This window comes from Rhineura floridana, chromosome 1 (assembly GCF_030035675.1).
Source record: "Rhineura floridana isolate rRhiFlo1 chromosome 1, rRhiFlo1.hap2, whole genome shotgun sequence".
Classification (NCBI taxonomy): domain Eukaryota; kingdom Metazoa; phylum Chordata; class Lepidosauria; order Squamata; family Rhineuridae; genus Rhineura; species Rhineura floridana.
Genome location: NC_084480.1, coordinates 27,695,764 through 27,716,804, shown reverse-complemented (window position 1 = coordinate 27,716,804; position 21,041 = coordinate 27,695,764). Strand labels below are relative to the sequence as shown.

General features: G+C 42.7%; 1 protein-coding gene across 4 annotated transcripts in view; it reads left to right on the top strand.

The window, feature by feature from the left end:
* The window catches only part of LIFR (LIF receptor subunit alpha), a 122,518-nt gene that overhangs the window by 74,758 nt on the left and 26,719 nt on the right, over window positions 1–21,041 (top strand). For all 4 annotated transcript variants that reach the window (XM_061616701.1, XM_061616711.1, XM_061616720.1 and 1 more), the window contains exons 10-14: window positions 3,167–3,312; window positions 4,760–4,925; window positions 5,659–5,729; window positions 8,171–8,384; window positions 19,922–20,098. In XM_061616701.1, the coding sequence (XP_061472685.1) occupies window positions 3,167–3,312; window positions 4,760–4,925; window positions 5,659–5,729; window positions 8,171–8,384; window positions 19,922–20,098 (774 nt within the window). The remainder of the gene's footprint in view (window positions 1–3,166; window positions 3,313–4,759; window positions 4,926–5,658; window positions 5,730–8,170; window positions 8,385–19,921; window positions 20,099–21,041) is intronic.

Here is a 21,041-nt window from a genome sequence, read left to right as displayed (position 1 = left end):
CTGCAAAGATCTACAGAACTAATTTTTATTTTGGTTTTTATAGTTAAAAAAGAGGTATCTCATTTATATGTTTAGGATTCATTAAGCAGTTCTTCTCTTCCTCAGTTATGACCAGTGTATATGGAAATGGAAATGGACTGCCTTTCAAGTCGATTCTGATTTATGGCAACCTATGAATAGGGTTTTCATGGTAAGCGGTATTCAGAGGTGGTTTACCATTGCCTTCCTCTGAGGCTGAGAGGCAGTGACTGGCCCAAGGTCACCCAGTGAGCTTCATGGGTGTGTGGGGATTCGAACCCTGGTTCCCCAGGTCGTAGTCCAACACTCTAACCACTACGCCACACTGACTGTCTGACCAATGTATATAGCTTGTTTTAACTGTTTGATTTAATCTGATAGGGTACTGTTCTTGGACCCTCATTTGCTGTCGGACTATGACTCTCATCATCCCCAGCCAGTTTAGCCAATGACAAGGATAATGGGAGTTGTAATCCAACCCTATCTGGGGACCCAAGGTTGAAGAACCATGAAGTATGGACATCTTGCTAGAAGTGTTGCTTATTTGCATTTGAAATCAAAGCACCTTTCCAGAAATAAAGTTTTGATGCAGTTTGTCTGAACACTTTGGCCCAGAACTTGTTCCCCCTTTACTTTTACCTAAAACTATTTTCTGGGGCTGGCCTGAAATGACCCTTCTAACTTTGTGGCCTAATATGCAGGCCATTAAAAGGGGGTATTTTTGGAATCTTCCAAAGTGAAATTCAGTAGTAGGTGTGCAAAGAGCTCCTCCTGATGGCTGCTATTTCCTCCAAATTCTATGTGATGAGTTAATTTCACTGATGGCGCTGCCAACCAGTAGCAGCAGTGTTCTATTTCCCCACATTTTATCCTCATCACCCATGACATTTGCAAGGAGATTTGGGGCTGCCTTTTCTCCCCTCCCATACCCCCCAAATCTAAGCCACATGCTTTCCATGGAGAATTTTTGGCTTGGCTGTAGATTTTTCTGTCCTTGGGGACAATATTTTTTTTGTTGGTACCTTAATATTAATAAGATACCTTTTAAAAAGAAGCTACACTTCCTGCTGGGGGGAAGTATTGAGTAGTCTAGAGCAGTGGTTCCCAACCTGGGGGCCGTGAACAGTAAAGAAATGAATTATTTATTAATTTTTTTAAAAAAAGTCTTCACTCCCTCTACACTGTCTGCTTTCTGCTGTCGCTGCAGATGACACCTCCCCTTGCTCCAGACGAGAGGAGAGGCCTTTTCCTGAAGTGCCAGAGCATCTTTCAGGCCTGCTGAGGGCAGGCATCTGCCTATAAAATACATGGCAGATGCCAAAGGAGGCTGAGGGTGGAGCTACCAGGAAGAAGAGGGGATTTACTATCACTGATTCCCGTCTCATTGCACTGCCGCTACTGGCAACACCCTTACTTAGAATGAGAGGAGAGGGCTTGTTGTGAAGCAAAAAGAAGCAAACCTGCAAAGAAAGGCTGCTTTCCCCCTTCCTTCTTGGCAGCCAGCCTGCCTCCCTGGGGGGAGGGGGTCACAATTTTTTTTCAGCTTATAAAGGGGGTACCGTGCTCATAAAGGTTGGGAACCACTGGTCTAGAGATGTCAAAAACTGCTGAACACTGCCTCATGTGGTGAGCCACGTAACTGCAGCCTCAGGGAAGAACCTTCCAGAGCTGACTTGACTCCACCCACCCTTCTGGGCAGGAAGGACTATCAAGGACTTCTTTTTTTCAGCTGACCCCTTTTTGAACAAGATCTGCCTGCGCCTTAGCATGTCTTGTACTGTTGGCCTTGCTACCTGGCCCTGCCTCCTAGCTTGTTCTCTTGCCCTGCTTACTTACCTCCTTGTCCTTGCTCCTTGGTTCTGAACCCTATCTCTTTCCAGACTGCTGATCATGGCCAAGGAGCAAAAGGAGGACCTAGTGCTGTTCCCCCATCAACAAGCTACCTAGACTGAATGAAAGCAGCACCCCCCAGGTGTCCTCATGAAAGCCAAAGAAATAGTCTGGGCAGAGCAAACCTGATCACCGTTGTCGGTGCCTTTGTGATATTGGGGAAGGACCATAGCTCATTAGTAGAGCATCTGCTTTTCATGCAGAAGGTCCCCAGCATCTCCAGGCAGGGCTGGGAGTGACTCTTGCCTGAAACTCTGTAGATCCACTGCCAGTCAGTGTAGACAATACTGGGCTAGGTGGACTAGTTTTCGGACTTGGTAAAAGGCAGCTGTGTGTGTTCTGTCTTTCTGCATTCTAAGTCATCTTGGGGTGCTTCCAGATGAGGGCTTAATTTGCAAACAGGTTGTTGAGATATCACAAACGGCTTGTTGGCAATAATTTGAGGTTTTATTTTTATTTTTTTTTACTTATCGAAAAGGAAAGAAAACACAGGGTGATTTCTGGGAATTGACAAAATTCCACAGGCATCCCTGTGGAATTGGGGAAAAAAACTTCCATGCATGAGAAGCACCAATCCCGCAATAAACACTCATCTGACAGCTCTCCTTGTTAAGAACATAAATGTCTTGCAATGCTAGTTGGTACACTTGTTCCATCATTTTTGCAAGAAACCCAACAACAGACTCTAGAGATCCGCTGACACCCTTGGTTACTATTGTAGTTATTACTACATTTATATTCAGCTGCTTATCTGATCTCCACCCTGCTGAGACACTACCAGAAGGGGGAGGGGTAAGGTTGGCATGGTGCAAGCATATCAGCAGAGCCGATCCGGTGCTCCTGCCAGTACATTTGCACCCCACTGACCTCGCTGCCACCTTGCCCCTTTCCCTTTCCATCCCAGGATGCAGCATTGGCTCAGCCAGAGAGAATCCAGGTAAGCGGCACAGGCCCATTGCACTGCCAACCACTGGTTTTGCGTAAGGTTGCTTACTTGATTCTCCCATTCCTTATTTTATCATCACAACAACCCTGTAAATTAGACTAAGAGATTGTGACTGGCCCAAGGTCACACAGTGAGTTTCATGGCTGAGTGGAGATTTGAACCCTGGTCTCCAAAGTCTTAATCCAACCCTTTAACCACTGCACCACACTGGCCCTCCTTTAGCCCACCTTTCCATACTGCACTTAACAAACTTTTGGCACTAAATAAACAAAAGTAATGGTTCTTTTAAATTCATTGGATTTTTTTTTTCAGTTCATCCACAACCTCCTTCTCGATTAACTGTGAGGGACAAAAGCCCAAATAATGTCACCTTATCTTGGTACCTGCCTGGCAGTTTCATGGATTTCAAACTTCAGTGCCAGGTTAAAGTTACCCACAACACTTTCAGAGAAGAACTGGTAGGTGTTTTCTGGTTTGCATTGTAATCCAATTTGTATATATATATATTTATAATAACTTCTTTATTTTATTTTAGAAATTTACAAGCAGTTTCACAGCCTGAGGCAATCAAAGCAGCGTACAACTTAATTGAGATAAAATACCAATTCAAAAAAAAAAATTCTACAAACTCTTATAAACAATAAAACCATTCCTGCAGATGTGCAATTAATATTTCATCAGCGGCTGAAGGGAAAGCCTTCACTCTGGGCAGGCTTACTGAAATAAAGTTTTCCACAGGAGACAGCAGCCACATTCATACACCATACATTTAAACCACTATTATTCCACTTTCAGTAGTCATGGCTTCCCCAAAGAATCCTGAGAAGTGTTTGTGAAAGGTGCTGAGAGTTGTTAGGAGACCCGTATTCCCCTCACAGAGCTACAATTCCCAGAGAGGTTTAACAATCAATCCCTCTTCCCAGGGAACTCTGGGAATTGTCAGTCTGTGAGCGGAACAGGGGTCTCTTAACAACTCTCATCACCTTTAACAAACTACACTTCCCAGGATTCTTTGAGGGAATCCACAACTGTTTAAAGTGGAATAATAGTGAAATAAATGTATGGTGTGAATGTTGTTTAAAGCAATATAGCAAGGGTGCCTGCCTGACTCTAAAAGGAAGGGAGTTCCAAAGCACAACACTAAAAGCTCAATTCCTTGCAAATGCAGGACTGATGTTGTGTGGCACTTATAAAAGTGCAAGTTCTGCTGACTGAAGCAGTCAAACAGGCACGTATAAGGAAAGGTATTCCCTTAGGGGAAGGTTCATAACTCAGTGGTAGAGCATCTGCTTTGCAAATAGAAGGCTCCAGGTCCAGATCCCTGGCATCTCCAGGCAGAACTAAAAGAGAACCCTGTCTGAAATCCCAAAAAGCTGCTCCCAATCAGTTTAGACAATACTGAGCCAGATGGACTAATGGTCAGCGTAAGGCCAATTCCTGGGTTCTTCAGGTAAACTGCTAGGCAGAAGGGCTGTTTCCCTGTGAAAGCAATTCCATGTAGCTGTGGGCTGCATGTGAGTGATGCACCATATTGCTGCAGGTGATACGCAGCTGTCATGACCAGTACCTATTCATAGCCTCTTCCCATCATTCCTGACTCTTTGCTATGCTGGCTGGGGCTGATGGGAGTTGTAGTTCAGCAACATTTGGGGACCCAAAGGTTGGGAAAGGCTGCCCCAGAGGGAAGGCAGTTAACACGCTGCTGTACTACATATGAAAGAAACCTGTGAGTGCTGTGGGTCCAGAACCTAATTTGGACTCTTTCCTCTCCTTCCTCCACACACTTCGTTTATGCTAAAACACGATGTACAAAGGTTGCACTATATAATTTGATCAGAATATATAGCTGTCCAGTACTTTTGGTCATGAATAGATTTTTTTCTGTTTTTATTTTATTATTTGAAGAACATGTGGCTGGAAGGTGCAGAAGACTCACGTTACACAATCTCTGTGGACAAGCTGCATCCCTACACAGCCTATACTTTCCAAGTTCGCTGTTCAGCTGCTGAGCCCCTCTTCTGGAAATGGAGCAACTGGAGTGAGGGAGCACAGCACAGAACTCAGCAAGCCCGTAAGTTTATTTGAGTAATAGGGGAATCTGTGGCCCTCCAGATGTTGCTGGACTGCACCTCCCATCAGGGATGGCGGGAGTTGTAATCCAGCAGCATCTGGATGGCTGAACGGTCCCCATCCTTGGAGTAATGGAACATTCTTGAGTGTAGGCTTGACCAATCAATTAATGAGTCGAGGAAAGTTAGCAGATGCTTTTGGAAGACCACTTGGAAGCTGTTCCTTATGGAAAATACATCTGAAATCTACAAGCAAGTGTGAATTTTCAGATTACACATCTCTGCCCAGAACCAGCTGTATTGGTCCATTTGATGAATTCCAAAGGTACCAGCTGCATAAATGCATTTATTGGAGCCAACTAAAATGTTACAAAGTAGCAAACAAGCTTTTGAGTTCATCAGAACACTTCTTTCAGCTTGGATGTAAAACAGAAAAGTGTGTGCGTTTGCGTCTGACTTCGTACTTTATAATAGTTATAAGATGGAGTGGATAAGACATTGTGCAAGCTTAAGTTAGGTTCTGGAATGAAGAAGTATTGGCTGTTCACATAACCCTTTTTTGAGAGGCTTCTTCAATGTAAGAGGGCTGGAAATTGTTACCAGGGTCTTCTTTGGTAGGTGCCCCTATTGGCCATTGTTGTAAACAGATGGCCTGACCCAGCATGCCAATTCTGTATACATTGGCTGAAAGCAATTGGTAGTTTCTTTAGTGTAACTGAAACTCTCTTCTCCTAGCTCCATCAGCAAAGCTAGATATCTGGCGAGAGAGAAGTCCTGATGGTGAGACTATAAACATCTTTTGGAAGGTATGTGCCCAGCTGCTTTTGTTTTTAATTTCTCCTTAGATTACTGGTTGCTAGACATACTACTTGTTGCTTGCAAACTTAGCTCTTTTGGAGCCAATGCACACAGCCATTCCTGAAGTACAAAACTTGCCATAAGCTGAATTTGTTCCTCTTATTCATTTGAGGATTGGTTTTTTTGGGGGGGGGGAATACAACCCTCATGAGAATATGGATGATGATCACATCATTGTTGCTACATTTATTTAGTTCATTCATTCATTTATTTTATTAAATGTATTAGTTGCTTTTCTACATAAAAATGAACCCAAAGTGATATACAATTAGTTATTGTTGTAGCTGTGTGCCTTCGTCAATTACGACTTATGGCGATCCTATGAATCAGCGACCTCCAATAGCATCTGCTATAAACCACCCGTTCAGATCTTGTAAGTTCAGGTCTGTGGCTTCCTTTATGAAATCAATCCATCTCTTGTTTGCCCTTCCTCTTTTTCTACTCCCTTCTGATTTTCCCAACATTATTTTCTTTTCTAGTGAATCATGTCTTCTCATTATGTGTCCAAAGTATGATAACCTCAGTTTCATCATTTTAGCTTCTAATGATAGTTCTGGTTTCATTTGTTCTAATACCCAATTATTTGTCTTTTTCACGGTCCATGGTATCCGCAAAGCTTGTTTGTTTATTTATTCATTCATTTATTTATTTTATTAAATTTATTAGTTGCATTTCTTCATAAAAATGAACCCAAACCAATATACAATAAAAATATTAAAAACAATATAAAACAAACACAACTAGAATGTTAAGAAACACAATAAATGGATAAGAAAGTGGGACAACCTACCCCATAGAAGAGGCTACAATGTTAGAAACCCTCTAAAAATTAAGAGACAAATCCCTGGGAGAAGAGGAATGTTTTCCCCTGGCGCCTAAAGATAGATAATGATGGCACCAGGTATACTTCCCTAGGGAGAGCATTCCATAAGCAGGGGGCTACCACTGAGAAGGCCTGTTCTCATGTCATCATCCTCCACACCTCCCTCAGAGACGGCACACAAAGAAAGACCTCACATGCTGAATGCAGAGTCCGGGTTCATTCATATGGTTGTTTGTTTGCATGCTGTTACATTTGTCACATATTGCTGTGTTACTGTTCTTAATTATGAACTGATTTTTGCAGTACTTGATTTTGTGACATATTGTCACTGTTGTAAGCCACTTTGAGCATTTCTTGTTTTTGCAGAAAGGTAGCACATGAATAAAGTGGTGGTGGTGATGATGTTGATCGTTGGGGGTGGGAGGGAAAACATCCTCTTGTGGCAATATATATATTTTGGAAGATGGCAAGACCAGCTCATCATACCAGGAGGTGGGGAACACTACTCTTGAAGAGACTCTTCTAGCATGTCCCATATGGTTGTGTGAATTGTCAGACAACTTTGAATAATGATTTAGTGCAGGACTTTAGCGTTGCTTATCCCTTTTCTATGTATACATGCAGCACAGGAGTGGGAACCTATGGCCCTGCAGATGTTGTTGGACTGCAGTTTCCATCATCTTTGTCCATTGGCCATGCTGAAGGGCCAAATTTTTCCCATCCCAGTGTAGGCTAGAGTGTTTTCCCTTTTGGCTTACTCAGTACAGCAGGGGTGGCCAACCGGTGGTCCTCCAGATTTTAGACTACAACTCCCATCATCCTTGAACCCCTGGCCTTGCTGGCTGGGGGGGTCACTGAGAGTTCAACATTTGGAGGGCCACAGTCTACACATCCCTGCAGTACAAACTGGTCACTTTAACTGGATTTGGCAGGTTGGTTACACATAAAAACCATTTGGCAACATTTTACTCAACTCTCCCAACACTCTCCCACACTTTTGTATGACCAAGAAACCAACTCCTGGAGGAGCTGGGCAGATGTAGCTCAGTGGTAGAGCATCTGCTTTGCATGCAGAAAGCCCTGGCATCTCCAGGTAGGGCTGGGAATGTCCCTCATCTGAAATCCTGGAGAGCTGCTGCCAGTCAGGGCAAGCAAAACTGAGCTAGATGCACCAGCAGTCTGAAAGGCAGCTTTCTATAAGCCTTTATTTAATAATTGTCACTCAGTGGGTTGCCCAGCACTCAGCAAGTAAACTGCAGCAAGACCCAGCTTATAGGATTTTTCAGAGTACCTTTGTGAAAATACCTTTAACTGCATGTTTTTTTCCCTTCCACATACTTATTTATTTTATTTATTATTTTATTTATATCCCGCCCTTCCTCCCAGCAGGAGCCAAGGGCGGCAAACAAAAGCACCAGAAACACTTTAAAACATCGTAAAAACAGACTTTAAAATACATTAAAACAAAACAACTTTTAAAAAGTTTTTTTTTTTAAAAAAAGTTATACTTCCTTTTCCTGTTTTCATAAACTCATTATCTGTTCTTTACAATGTCTGTTTCAATAGCCGCTTCCCATTTCGGACAGGAATGGCTTGATAGAGAAGTATGAAGTGTCTTGGTGTCTCTCAGAAACATCCATGAACAGGCAGGCAGTTCTGGAGCCCTTCAACAGCACCACAATAAACCTGGGGGGAAATGATTGTGTACTCTTGGTGGTGGCGAAAAATAAAGGTGGTCACTCTCCTCCTTCTCTGATAAATACTGCTGAAATTCCAGTCTGTAAGTATGAGCTAAACATCTTGTCAATTTGCGTTTCTCTCTGTTTCTCCTTGTTCCAATCAATATCCTTTTGCCCCATTTTTGCTAAGTAAATAAAACCAATCTGCATGAAAACATGTGCACTCCTGTGTGCATTTCTAATTCTATGCATATTTTTCATCTGTTTCCCTGATATAATGCACTGTTGTACCTTATTTTCACTCGTATAACCTTTTGTGGGCTACAGTTTACCTCATTTGATGCCGGAAGTGTTATCCTGAGTTTATAGGTGTATAAACATATGGTGGATGGGTGGGGGCTGGAAATGGTGAAGTCAGAGGGAACTAAAATTCAGGCAGTATAGATGGTGATACGTTGGCTATTCACAAAACAGTTGTTGATTATGATTACTGGAGGGGTAGCTGTGATGAAAAAAAAGTTTTGTAGCATTGCTGAAAGCTCCCTCAGTAGATTCCCTTCCATCGTAGGGGGCTCCTGACATGAACTGCTTTTGTAGCCAATCACCCTTGGAGCAGTGCAGAAAAATCTTCATAGAACTGGCTGTTACTGTGTTTGCAGTAGAATATTATGTAGAAAGCCGAGGTCTCAAGCAGAGCTGGTGGTGTTCTGCTTAAATCCTTAGGGAGGTATACAGTAGTAGTTCCGTCGCCTCTCCCCCTAACATATGTTGTGTAGGAGTTGCCTTACATCATCAAACTATTGGTCCATGTAGCCATGTTTGTCTACTTTGACCAACAGTGGCCTCATCAGGTCTCAGCACAGCTGGAAAAGACCTCTGCCCATCTGAGAATCTTTTAATAGGAGATGCTTGGGACTGAACTCTAGGCTTTCTGCACCCAAAGCATGTGCTTTACTACTAAGCTGTAGCCCTGCTGTCGCTAGTCAGGAGACCTTGATTACTATTTTCCTCCAGTGTTCCATAAAAGGCCATTAAGTCTTTGTATTCTACTGTTGCAGGAGGTTCCCCTGCCCCCATTCAGGGATATCTACTTTCAGCCCTTTATAAATAGTTTGTACCAAGGAAAAAACTGAATTCTACTGTCTGTATACATCTTTCAGCTAGTAATGCAGAGACTCCCTACATTATTCAGAGCACTGAGACTGTTCCCCCAGCCTCTAGAAATCCTAATGGTCCCATCCCCTGTATAGTTTTCAAGTGTGTCTTCACAGTATAAGGACTTGAATTTTGCTTTAAAAAAGTAAAAGCTGAGTTTTTTTCCTAAAATGTTAAAAGTTCTGCATGCAGATTCTGTACTTGTGCAGTATGGAATTAAAGGTTTAACCAAGCTCATGCACAGACACCGCATTCCTGGAAACTCCATGCTTTTTGTACAACATGAGAGACAATGTGCTGTAGTTGTTAGGGTGCTGGACTGGGACCTGAGAGACCAGGGTTCAAATCCCTGCTGGGCCATGAAGCTCACTGGGTGACCTTGGGCCAATCACTATATCTCAGCCTAACCTACTTCACAGGATTGTTGTGAAGATAAAATCAGGAGGGGGAGAACCATGTTTGTATACCACCTTGATTTCCTTGGAGGAAAGGTGGGATATAAATATAATAAATAACTTAAATGTTGTTGAGTCACAAGGAAAAATGGGTCCTCCCTTTCTCCTACCAGTCCCCACACCTAATGTACATGTGCCACTAATGTGTATGTGGTGCTAACTTCCATTCTGTTTCCTGACTCCTAACTGAGCAGAGCAGAGGGAGCTCTGGTCAGCTGGTCCAGAGGATTTATAAGTGAGACCAGCTATCAGAGAGTGAGCGAACAGAACGAGCGAACCAGGAGAGCTAACAGGAGTTTGGCGGGGGAGGTCCCAATTTTTCTTTTCTTGTACGATGCACCACATACCAGTGGGACTCTCCTGTTTACCCTAAAGGAGGACAGGACAAAGCACAGGTCATTCCAATACAAGTAAAAAGAAAGAAACAAAAGGCAGTAGAAATTATGGATGGGAAGGACACTCCAGTGGTGGTGACCTGCAAGGTGTGTGCAGTGATTGTTTTCTTGCCTGAGAACAACATGGTGTGCCAGCGCAATAAGTGCAAGCTTTTGGTACTGTTGGAAGAAAACGTGAGAAGCCTGGAATGGTGTGTGGCCACACTGAAAAATAGAAGACAAAGAGTTCTTAAATAGAACGCTAGAACAATAACAGCAAAGAGAAGTACAGGAGGTGGAAGACCAACAACATGTTGAAGCAGAAGAGGAGACTGTTGTGGAGAGCAACAACAAAATGGAGGAAACTCCATGGAAGAGGGTGATAGTTAGGAGCAGAGAGGTAGAAGGCACCCTTCACTGGTGGAACTATGGAACCGCTTTCAGGCACTTGGGGATGAGACTGGAGGACAGCCTGCAAGGAAAGAATTATAGGAGACCCCATGCGACAGCGGGCGAGAGACTGAAGCTCAGTCAAGCAGAAGCATGAAACCACACCCCACAACAACAACAACAAGAGAGGAGGAGTAGTATTGGGAAACTCTCTACTGTGTGGGATTGAAACCCAAGTATGCCGAGAAGATCCATGGACTCATCAGGTATGCTGCCAGGTATGAGGGTTTCCATCACTCATAAAGCCCACTGACAGATATCCCTTCTTTTCATCTATGTGGAAACAAATTATGCTGCCAAGCGGAGCTACGAAGAAATCACATCAGACATTGAAGCTCTGGGAAGGAAACTCAAGGACTTTGGGCCGGATAGTTTTCTCATCCATCCTTCCGATATTTAGAAGAGGAGAGGAAAGGGAAAGAAAAATAATTGGGGTGAATGTCTGGCTACGAAGGTGGTACCGATGCAAGAGATTTGGATTCTGGGACCACAGGCTATGCTTCATGTAAGATGGATTGCTGGCAAATGATGGATTGCACCTCACAAGGACTGGGAAGAATATGTTTGGTCACAGCATGGAGAACATCAGGAGAGCTTTAAACTGAATCCTAAGGGGAAGGGAGATGTAACAACTGACAAAGGCTTGTACACAGTAAAAGGAACTGAGGGAACGGCTCTAATGGGGCTCAGTAATAGTCTTCATAAAAATGTAGGAAGGAAGCCAGGAAAGCTGATTTTAATAAACTTGAAACAATGGTAAGTAAGGATCTGTGCCAAGTGACCCTAATGAGAAAAGGAGTCCGAGATGGGTTTCTAAAAAAGGAAATTCTAAAGGTGCAATGCCAAACAATTCCATCAAGGAAAAAAGGGGGAAGACAGCAGAAGAAGTGGCTTCACAAAAAGCTTAGAGACAGCTTGAAAACAAAAAAAGACACATCCAGGAAATGGAAAGAAGGTCAGGCCATAAAGGAAGAGTACAGACAGGTAGCACGGAATTGCAGGGATGGTGTCAGGCTAAAGCTGAGAATGACCTGAGGTAAGTGAGAGATGACAAAAGCAGCAAAAAAGCTTTCTTGAGGTACATCTATAGTTAGAGACAGAGAAATGGTGATACAGCCAAGTCTATGATTCTAGGATTCCATGATCCCCCACCTCCCAATTAACTCCCACTTCTGAGAAACCAAGATGACCTGGGAGGAATTTTTTGCAGTGGCAGCAGAATTTGTGGGAACACAAAAGTTGTTTTTTGTGTGTGTGGCTAGTGTGAATTTGGAGGGGGAAATGGTGACTCTGTGAAATCTCTACATTGTATATTGTTGTTGTTCTGATGTCCCTTTTTCCCAAAAAGAAACTCAAAGTGACTTACAACATTAAAAACAGATATGAAAACAAGGGAAAAGAAACATATGCATAGGTGGTGCTCTGTAATTGCATCTCTTGATTATTAGTCAGGCTGTAACCAAGTTGAAATTCTCTGGTTTTACCTAAGAAAACTGATGCTACACAGCCTTGTTACAGTCACCCCATGTGAATACCTTGCTCTAGGGCTCTATTTTGTTGCCCTTGCTCTTCAGCATTGCATCCCCACAGACCGCAATCAGATCCTTTCCTTCTGGAAAATGGCATTGCTGATCTTGGCATTCACTTGCAGCTCCCAGGCCGCCTTGGATAGACCAAATGAGCATAGCCGGAAAGCCAGATGTGAACTTCAAGAGAGAATGATAGCCAAGCATCCCTTGTATTGCATGAAACTGTGGTTTTTTTAGCATCTTGTTTTCTGTAGCTTTGACCTGGCAGATCTCCTGCTCAGCTGCATTGGCTGTCATTCCCCAAGACTTTTCTTGCATCCCAGAGGGAGGAAGAGATAAAAAAAGAAAAAAAAAACATCTTGCCTGTGCTCTAGCTGTGTCCTGCGTGAGGCCTGAATTTTTTGCCACACTCTCCCTATTAAGGTGTTCATGATACTAGATGTAATTTCTCTCTCAATATTAGACTTTTTTTGGGGTGGGGGGAGAGCAGAAATTTTGCTGCATCTGACTGGATGCAGAGATCCTTGTATTATTCCCCTAAGCAACAAAAGTCACAAAAAGGAGCTTTGTGCCATTTTAAAGATTAACAGATTTATTATGGCAAAAGGTTTTGTGAAGTAGAGTCAGATACATGCAATATCCTCAGTGGGCAGGTTATATATAAACACAAACATGTACAGGGAGGGAATGTAAACAGAGGGGCAAAAAGGTCATACATTCAAGAGGGTACAATTTGTGACATTTCTTTAGAAAGCTCAAAAGTATATAAGAAAAGCACAGTGACTGTTTAGTGCAATAGCGGGAGTTTAAGAATAACACAATCTTTCTAGCTTTGGTATGCTAACACCTGTAGTGGGAGAGATGACCTTAATCTAGATTGAGTTTTACAAGTGAATTCTGGTTGGCAGTTTCATGGCATTTGAAGCTCTTTTACTGAAGAATGATGACTTTCAGGTCAACAGAAGAGTGTTCTGGAAGACTGAAATGTTCCTGAATGTCTTAATATCAGATTGATATCTGTCTGATCTTTTACACTGAGACTGCACAGTTTGTCCTGTGTAGATAGCTGAAAGGCATTGTTGACAGGTGATGCCATATATCATGCTGGAGGATGAATAGGTAAATGAGCCCCCAATGGCATGGCTAATGTTATGTACTGTTGCCTGAGTGGATACACCAGCCTTTCCCAACTGGTGGGCCACCAGATGTTGTTGGACCACAATTCCCATCTTTCCTGACCATTGGCAATGCTGGCTGAGGCTGATGGGAGTTGTGGTCCAGCAACACCTGGTGTCCCACTAGTTGGGAAAGACTGGGATACACAGGTAGAGAGGTAGCATATGGGTTTGTGGCAAGCCTAGTTTCTTGGTTTATACCTCTATTAGGTGGCCGGTTAACTAATGCTGACAAGTCATTTTGGATTATGGGTGGTCTATATAAGCAAGTTCAGGCCTGCCTGAAATGATTACCAAATCACATTTCCCAGAATCCTCTGCAACAGGTGTGGGAAACCTTTGGCCCTCCATAAGTTGCTGAACTACAACTCCCATCATCCCTGTCCAGTAGCCATGCTTGTTGGGGCTGATGGGAGTTGTATTCCGCAACATCCGGAGGGATGATGGTTCCCCACACCTGCTCTGCAATTTGCAGAGATTTCAGTACAGAAGCACAGGAATGTCTCGGCAGACTACTTGATTCTTACAATTTTTTAGTATAGCATCAGCGATATACATGGCATCTCACAAAGAACAGGTCCCTGCCTCCAGGGACCTACAATCTAAAAACAACTGCAGATGAAGAGAAGAAACACTGAGGCAGAGTTAAGCTAGAGAAGAATATGTGGTTGAAATTATATTTAGGCTCTTAGTTACATTTGGATATTGGGTCTAAGGTAGGGATGTAGAATGCAAAAAAGTTTGACTTCACTGGGATAACTGAACATGGTCCAACATCACTGAAGCACTCTTCATACTGCTCAAAACTCCAGCATGATTTTTGTGTTTGCTTCTTTTGTTCACAATCATTGGCTGAACAAACTGATAGAACTTTTGTGGAGTTACGTAAACTTTCTTGGTAAGTATTACAGTGGCCTTTTCCCCTCCCCTGCAGAACTGTAGGTTGCTCTGGGTCATAAACTTCCGTGGCTCAGATTGAAGTGAACAGCTGGCAATTTTTATGCCTCATTAGACACTTCTTAGAAAGGGACTTTTGAATGACCTAATGTCTCTCACTTTGCATTACTTGTATCATAATTCAGTTCTGAGGCATTGTGAGTCACGGATCGTAGTCACGGAGAGTGACTCATTCAGAAAGCTTTGGATGCCTTAAAAAGAATGGTGCAGTTGTGTGTGGTTTTGAGAGATGCTGAGGCTTTAGTAGATAACTATGCATGGCACTGGCACAGGGAGAACTATAGCTCAGTGACAGAGCAGCTGCTTTTCATGCAGAACGTTGCAAGCTCAAACCTCAACATCTCCAGGAAGGACTTGGAAAAGTGCCCATCTGAAACCCTGGAGAGCTGCTGGCAGTCAAAGCAGACAACACTGAGCTAGACAGACAAATGATATAAGGCAGTTTCCTACGTTCCTATGAGTGGAATGGCAAGTAAGGACCAAAATGTTTAACCTCTGCATACCAGTGGCATACTGTACATCAGGAACGAGGAACCTTGACCCTCCAGATATTGCCAGTCTGCATCTCCCAGCACCATTGGCCATGCGGGATTGGGCTGATGGGGAGCAGTCCAACAACACAGGCTCTTCATCCCTGGTGTAGGTGGAAGTTGTATGCATAAGGAAGTAGTAATGTGCAAACCTTGCCCCCCCCCCCAGCCTGGTTCGCCTTGCAGTAAGACAAATACTCGATGATGGAAGAGTAAAAACATACAAAAATGAATGATGTGAGATGATTTTGAGCTATTTTGTTTCGATAGCTATGCAGGTTAGACATTGTGGTCACAGGTTACTGGGGGGGAAAACAGGTCCACTCAGACCCAATAAAAAACTTGGATGGATAATATCTCTAATGTGCAAGCTAAAAGAATATTAAGTCTATACATTATATGTTTCTGGACTGGGATAGCCTGACCACTGTTGTCCATGCATGGGTAACCTCCAGGTTGGATTACTGTAATGTGCTTTATGTAGGGTTGCACTTGAGGCTGGTCCAGAAGCTGCAGCTGGTGCAAAATGTGCTACCGCATCTGCTCCCTGGGGTAGGGTATCGCCAACATGTCACCCCACCGCTGAAAGAATTGCACTAGCTGCTCATTAGCTACCGGGCTAAGTTCCAAGATTCTGGTTTTGGTGTACAAAGCCCTATACAGCTTGGGACCAGGATACCTGAAGATTGTCTTACCCCTTATATACGCAGTTGATCCCTGCACTCTGCAGGTGAGGGCCTCCTGCAGATACCATCTTATGAGGAGGTCCATTTCACACACCATAGGAAACTTTACCGTACTTTAGCGTAGTGGCACCTACCCTTTGGAATTCCCTCCCTTTAAATATTAGAGAGGCACCATCTGAAGACCTTCCTCTTTCAACCAGCCTTTTAAGTGGAGACCTTATCCCAGTCTGCATCTGTGTTGGAATTGCTTTTTAATATGTTTTTAAAGCTTTTAAAAAATGTTTTTAAAGATGTTTTGTCAATATATCTTCACGTGTGTTTTTTAGAGTGTTTTTGTTTGCCACCCTGGGCTCCTGCTGGAAGGGCAGAATATAAATTTAATAAATAATAGTAATTCAGGGCAAAGAGCCTTTTTCAGGTCCAGGGTTCATTGGCTTCTGGGCAGTCTTCTGGGCCCACATGCCAGTGGTGGGCAGTGTCAGAAGCAAAAGTTGGTGGAGCAAAAACCACTAATTTTACAGTAGACTCATTTCTAAACATGTTCACACAACCCTTTCCAACCTCTATCCAAGCAAGCATTATCAGAGTTCTAGGATATGTTCCAGGCAGGCAAAATCACGCAATGAGGGTAAAAAGATTGGTGAGGGATGTGGCCTGGAGAGAGTCCCAAAGGCCAGCTGGAGAGGCCTGGGGGCCATATTTGGCCCTTGACCCTGAGGCTTCCTACCCTTGATCTGATTGGTTCACTTGGATGCTTTTGAAATGCATATCAACAGAAGAGCAATCCTGGGGAAAGTCAAGAATGAGGGAAGGGAATGCTGCCTGAATAATCCTGGCACTGTTTCAGATAACAATTTTGAGTGTGATATTAGTTGTTATCTTTTGTAAGGTGCTTTGAGAACCTGTTGGGGCTATAAAGCAGAATATAAACATAAATGGGAACTGGATTTATTGAATGGAGTGACATCCAGTGTGTGGAGCTGAATTTGGAAGCATGTACCATGGCGGGCTCTTTGTCTGAACTTCCAGGAAAGTTTTGCAAAATCTTGTTCTAATGGAATCTGTCCCAAGTTAGACTTAATACAATGTATGCAAGGTGTAATCTTCTCAGGGCAGATTAGATATTTTTGATCATGCCCTAAAATAAGAACATACTGGTTTTCTGTTAAGAGTAAAATTGAAAACATCACAGGATATATACTACTCTTGGATCCAACAGATATACTGCTGAATTGTGTGAAAAATGTAGTACTGCCAGAAAATGAGATGACAACTCTGTGTATAGCCATAAGTTTTTAAATGGAGAAAAAAAGCAATCTTTCCTTTTTGAATGAATGGCTCTTTAACATATGGGGTATGGTCTATAGCAGGGATGGGCAACCTTTAGCCCTCCAGATGTTGCTGAATTACAACTCCCATCAGCCCCAGCAAGCATGGCCAGTGGACAGGGATGATGGGAGCTGTAGTTTATCAACATCTGGAGGACCAAAGTTTCCCTACCCCTGAACTACACAATCGAACTAATATTGTCAAAGTGAGAAAAGGAAGCCATAGCTTTGTGACAGAGCATTTGTTTTGAATGAAGAAGGTCCCCAGTTTCAATCCCCAGCATGTCCAGGTGGTGGTGGTATTATTATTGTTGTTGTTGTTGTTACTCAAATTGCAGCATAACTGAATTTAAGATTGGAAAACTGAAAAACTGAGTGAACTGAAATTGACAAGTCTTTCTTTCCCTAGATAGGAGTCACAAGATACAGCACTTTATACTTTCTTGGGAATGTTAGACAAGATATTTAAGTGCATTGGTTAATAGTTAACAACAAAATAATACTGACACATTTCCAACATAACTTCTTTTTAGAGGTGGTAGAAAGAAAACTCATTTGTTTAAATGTATAGAATATTAAGTTTCTGGATTGTATGATATTTGTGTTTGTAAATAAACGACATTAATTAAAAAAGTAAGGCTTCCCTCTCAGAGATGAGAACTAGAACAAAAAGAAATAAATCTAATTTTTTTTAACTTTGAAAGAAGACAAAGCACATGAATGGGTCTTATGCATCTCTCCTCGCCTAACCTGTGTCAAGAGGAAAGGGCACCTGTCCAAGTCCTCCCTAGCTAGCAATGGAAAGGCCCATCAATTTCGTTTCTCTCATTTTCTCATTTTTCCAATCCCTAATTCAGTTCTGCTGCAATTTGCATTTTTTTTTAAAAAAAAAAGTCAGCATTTTAGTGCAGATTTCTCTTGCTAAGCACCTTTTTGCTTGCAATTTTAGGTAATGTATGCCTTTCTTAATCGCACATCCATGATAATTTGTGCTCATGATGCTGTTGGGGTGGTCACATGTGATCCCTCTTTCAATATTGTTCGTGCCTGCAAAAGTTTTGGGGCAGTCACACTGTTTCTTTCCAAACAGTGCACACCCTGTAACTTCCTGCTGAAATTCTGTAACTCCATACCACAAATGTTCTGTGTTTTTTTCCTATAGCCTCTTTGGACAGCAATAATATGGCATCGTTGGGGAAGCTTTGTAGAATAACTAATAATGCAGAATAAACCCTCCACTAATGCACCATTATTCCATCAAGAACATGTTGCTGAATATACTTAAAAATAAAGCACCAGTTTACAAGCATAATGTTTAACTTGTAGTCTGTTAGACAGACACCTCTCTCTGAACCCTGCCTGCTGTCAGCAAATGGGGGAACTAGCAGGATAGGACTAGTAGCATCAGTGGTAGCTAAGCCCCATTTTGAGCAGGTTCAAAAGTAGAAGGAATATGGAATCAACTCAAAATGGGGCATGCCTGTGGAGCACACACACCCCAACTTCAGCAGCATGACAATATGGAAGTTGTCAAATCACCCAGGATGATTTATTGAATGAACTTGCACCCCAGATGGAAAGATAAGTTGCATTGCCAGTGGAAAGATTTTTTTCAATGATGGAGGCTTGTCTAGCTTGTGCAAGGAAGATTCATTGTTGCTGAATATTCCAAGTCTTGATGGGGAGTTCACAATACCACAATACTGTGCAAATTTGCTTGTGGCGTAGCTCCACTGACCCTCTCTGGGACTTACTTGATCCATCTAGACCAGGGATGGGGAACCTGCGGCCCTGCAGATGTTGTTGGACTCCAACTCCCTTCAAGCCCCAGCCAGCAGGGCCAGTAGTCAGGGATGATGCGAGACGTATTCCAGCAACCCTGGAGGGCCACATCTCTGATCTAAGCAGTGTGAGAGAGGGCCGCTTTAAGATATTTGCAAATGTCCACCTGCAATATGCAGCTGGTTGCCAGAACTAAAATATGTTTGCATTAAATTTCTCACTGAGCGGTATTCTTCGCCCCCCCCCCTTCCCTGTAGTATGCCAGTTCAGGTCTATATTTGGCATTTGATGCTGTTCCAAGTTAAATAGCTTGTGACTCTGCAGTCTCATAGATTACTTTTGCAACCAGACTAGCCATATGTGGGGGAAAGAGAAATGTAGTTAACATATCCCAAAGGTATTTTACTTGGAAGATCTATTGATTTCAGTGGATCTTACTTTCATGCACATGTATGTTGGAGCCATAGTCTACTTCATCTAGGCTGATTTATAATGCTGATCTGCAGAACCTGATTTTAAGCCATTGTAGCCCATTGACTTCCCAAATGAACCAAATCCAGTTATTTGCAAGTGTTCTAGCATAAGCAGATATTAGATTGGTGTATGTTCTATCTTTTTGTGGAAAATGTATTAAGTGTGCTGTTAAGCCTTAAAAAATAGTTTGTTATCTCTCTCACTCAAAGATCAATTTTTTTAAAGATATTTTGTAGGAAAAGATAATGTTTAAATCTTTCTAAGATGTGGTGGTGTGCAAAACTGCGTCTCCCGATGATGGGCATGTCAAGTAACCCATTGACCACAATTCCTGATGCTGTTTCAAGTGAAAAATAAAGCTGACAGTGATGACATGCATTTGTCTCTTTTAAATCCTGGTGGTCCTCCAGGCTTGGATGTTGCACTTCCCATTACTGCCAAATGGGTCCATCTTTTCTTCCACAGTCGTCTAAATAGACAATGTATTCACTGAGAGAAGGAAATAAAATTAGTGCTTATGAGGAGGGATGGATGAAGCAGAGCAGTTGTGGAAGGATCCAAGTTAATGGTTATTCGGATTTTGTTCTGCTTTAATGTAAGGAGGGGACCTATTAGGCCCAAGGAAGATGTTCCTTTGTATCTTTTACATTTGCAGCTTTGAACAAATGGGGGAAATTGGGAGTAAACTATTGAATGCATTAGAAGGCCCCAGGGACTAATCTTTGACTGTATCAATGTTGCAGTTGATGTCCCAACAGAGAATGCAGTTTCAACAGGAGATGGCATTTACATCACTTGGCATCCTGACTTCAATGTAACTTGTGGCTACACAGTGAGGTGGTGTCACGGACCTGAACCCTGTGCTGCTGTCAACTGGGAGACGTTTCCAAAAAATGTGACCAATGCTGTGATCAAATCTGGTAGGGAAACACTGCTTAACATTTGCTTTTATTTATTTATTTAATTCAATTTTTATACCGCCCATAGCAAGGCTCTCTGGGCGGTGTACATCAAATAAAAACATATTTACATTCAATTTAAAAACCACCTGGTCATCAAATCAACAATTTAAACATATAACAAAAGTAAGATTAACATAATAAACCCATATTAAATACAAATCAAAGGTAATTAGAAAAAAGATGGAACATATAACTACCTTTACAACATTAAATACAAATACTAAAATACTAAGAATACTAAAAATACTAAAATGCCTGGGCAAAGAGGAAGGTTTTCACCTGGCGCCGAAAGGATAGTAAAGTAGGTGCCAGGCGTACCTCGTCAGGAAGGATGTTCCATAGTTCAGGGGCCGCTACCGAGAAGGCCCTCTTTCTTGTAGTCGCCTTCCGGGCGTCTTTCTGAGTAGGCACCCGGAGGAGGGCCTTCGATGTTGAGCGCAGTGTACGGATAGGTTCATATCGGGAGAGACGTTCCATCAGGTATTGTGGGCCCGTGCTGTGTAAGGCTTTATAGGTTAAAACCAGCACCTTGAATCGGGTCCGGAAACATATAGGCAGCCAGTGCAAGCGGGCCAGAATCGGTGTCACATGTTCCGACCGCTTGGTCCTGGTTATTAATCTGGCCGCTGCATTCTGCACAAGCTGCAGTTTCCGAACCATCTTCAAGGGCAGCCCCACGTATAGTGCATTGCAGTAGTCCAGTTTTGAGGTTTTTCTTTTGAGTTCTTCTTTTGTGAAGAACTATGTTTGCAAATGAAAATGAGAGTCATGGGAGAGCCCATCGTTTAGGGATAGAACATGGGTTTGGACTCGGCTCTTTCTGAGCAGGGAAATTCAAATTTCAAGCTACCATAGCAGAGTTCCTTCCTCACCCCTTCATGGTTTCTGTTTATGCATCCCT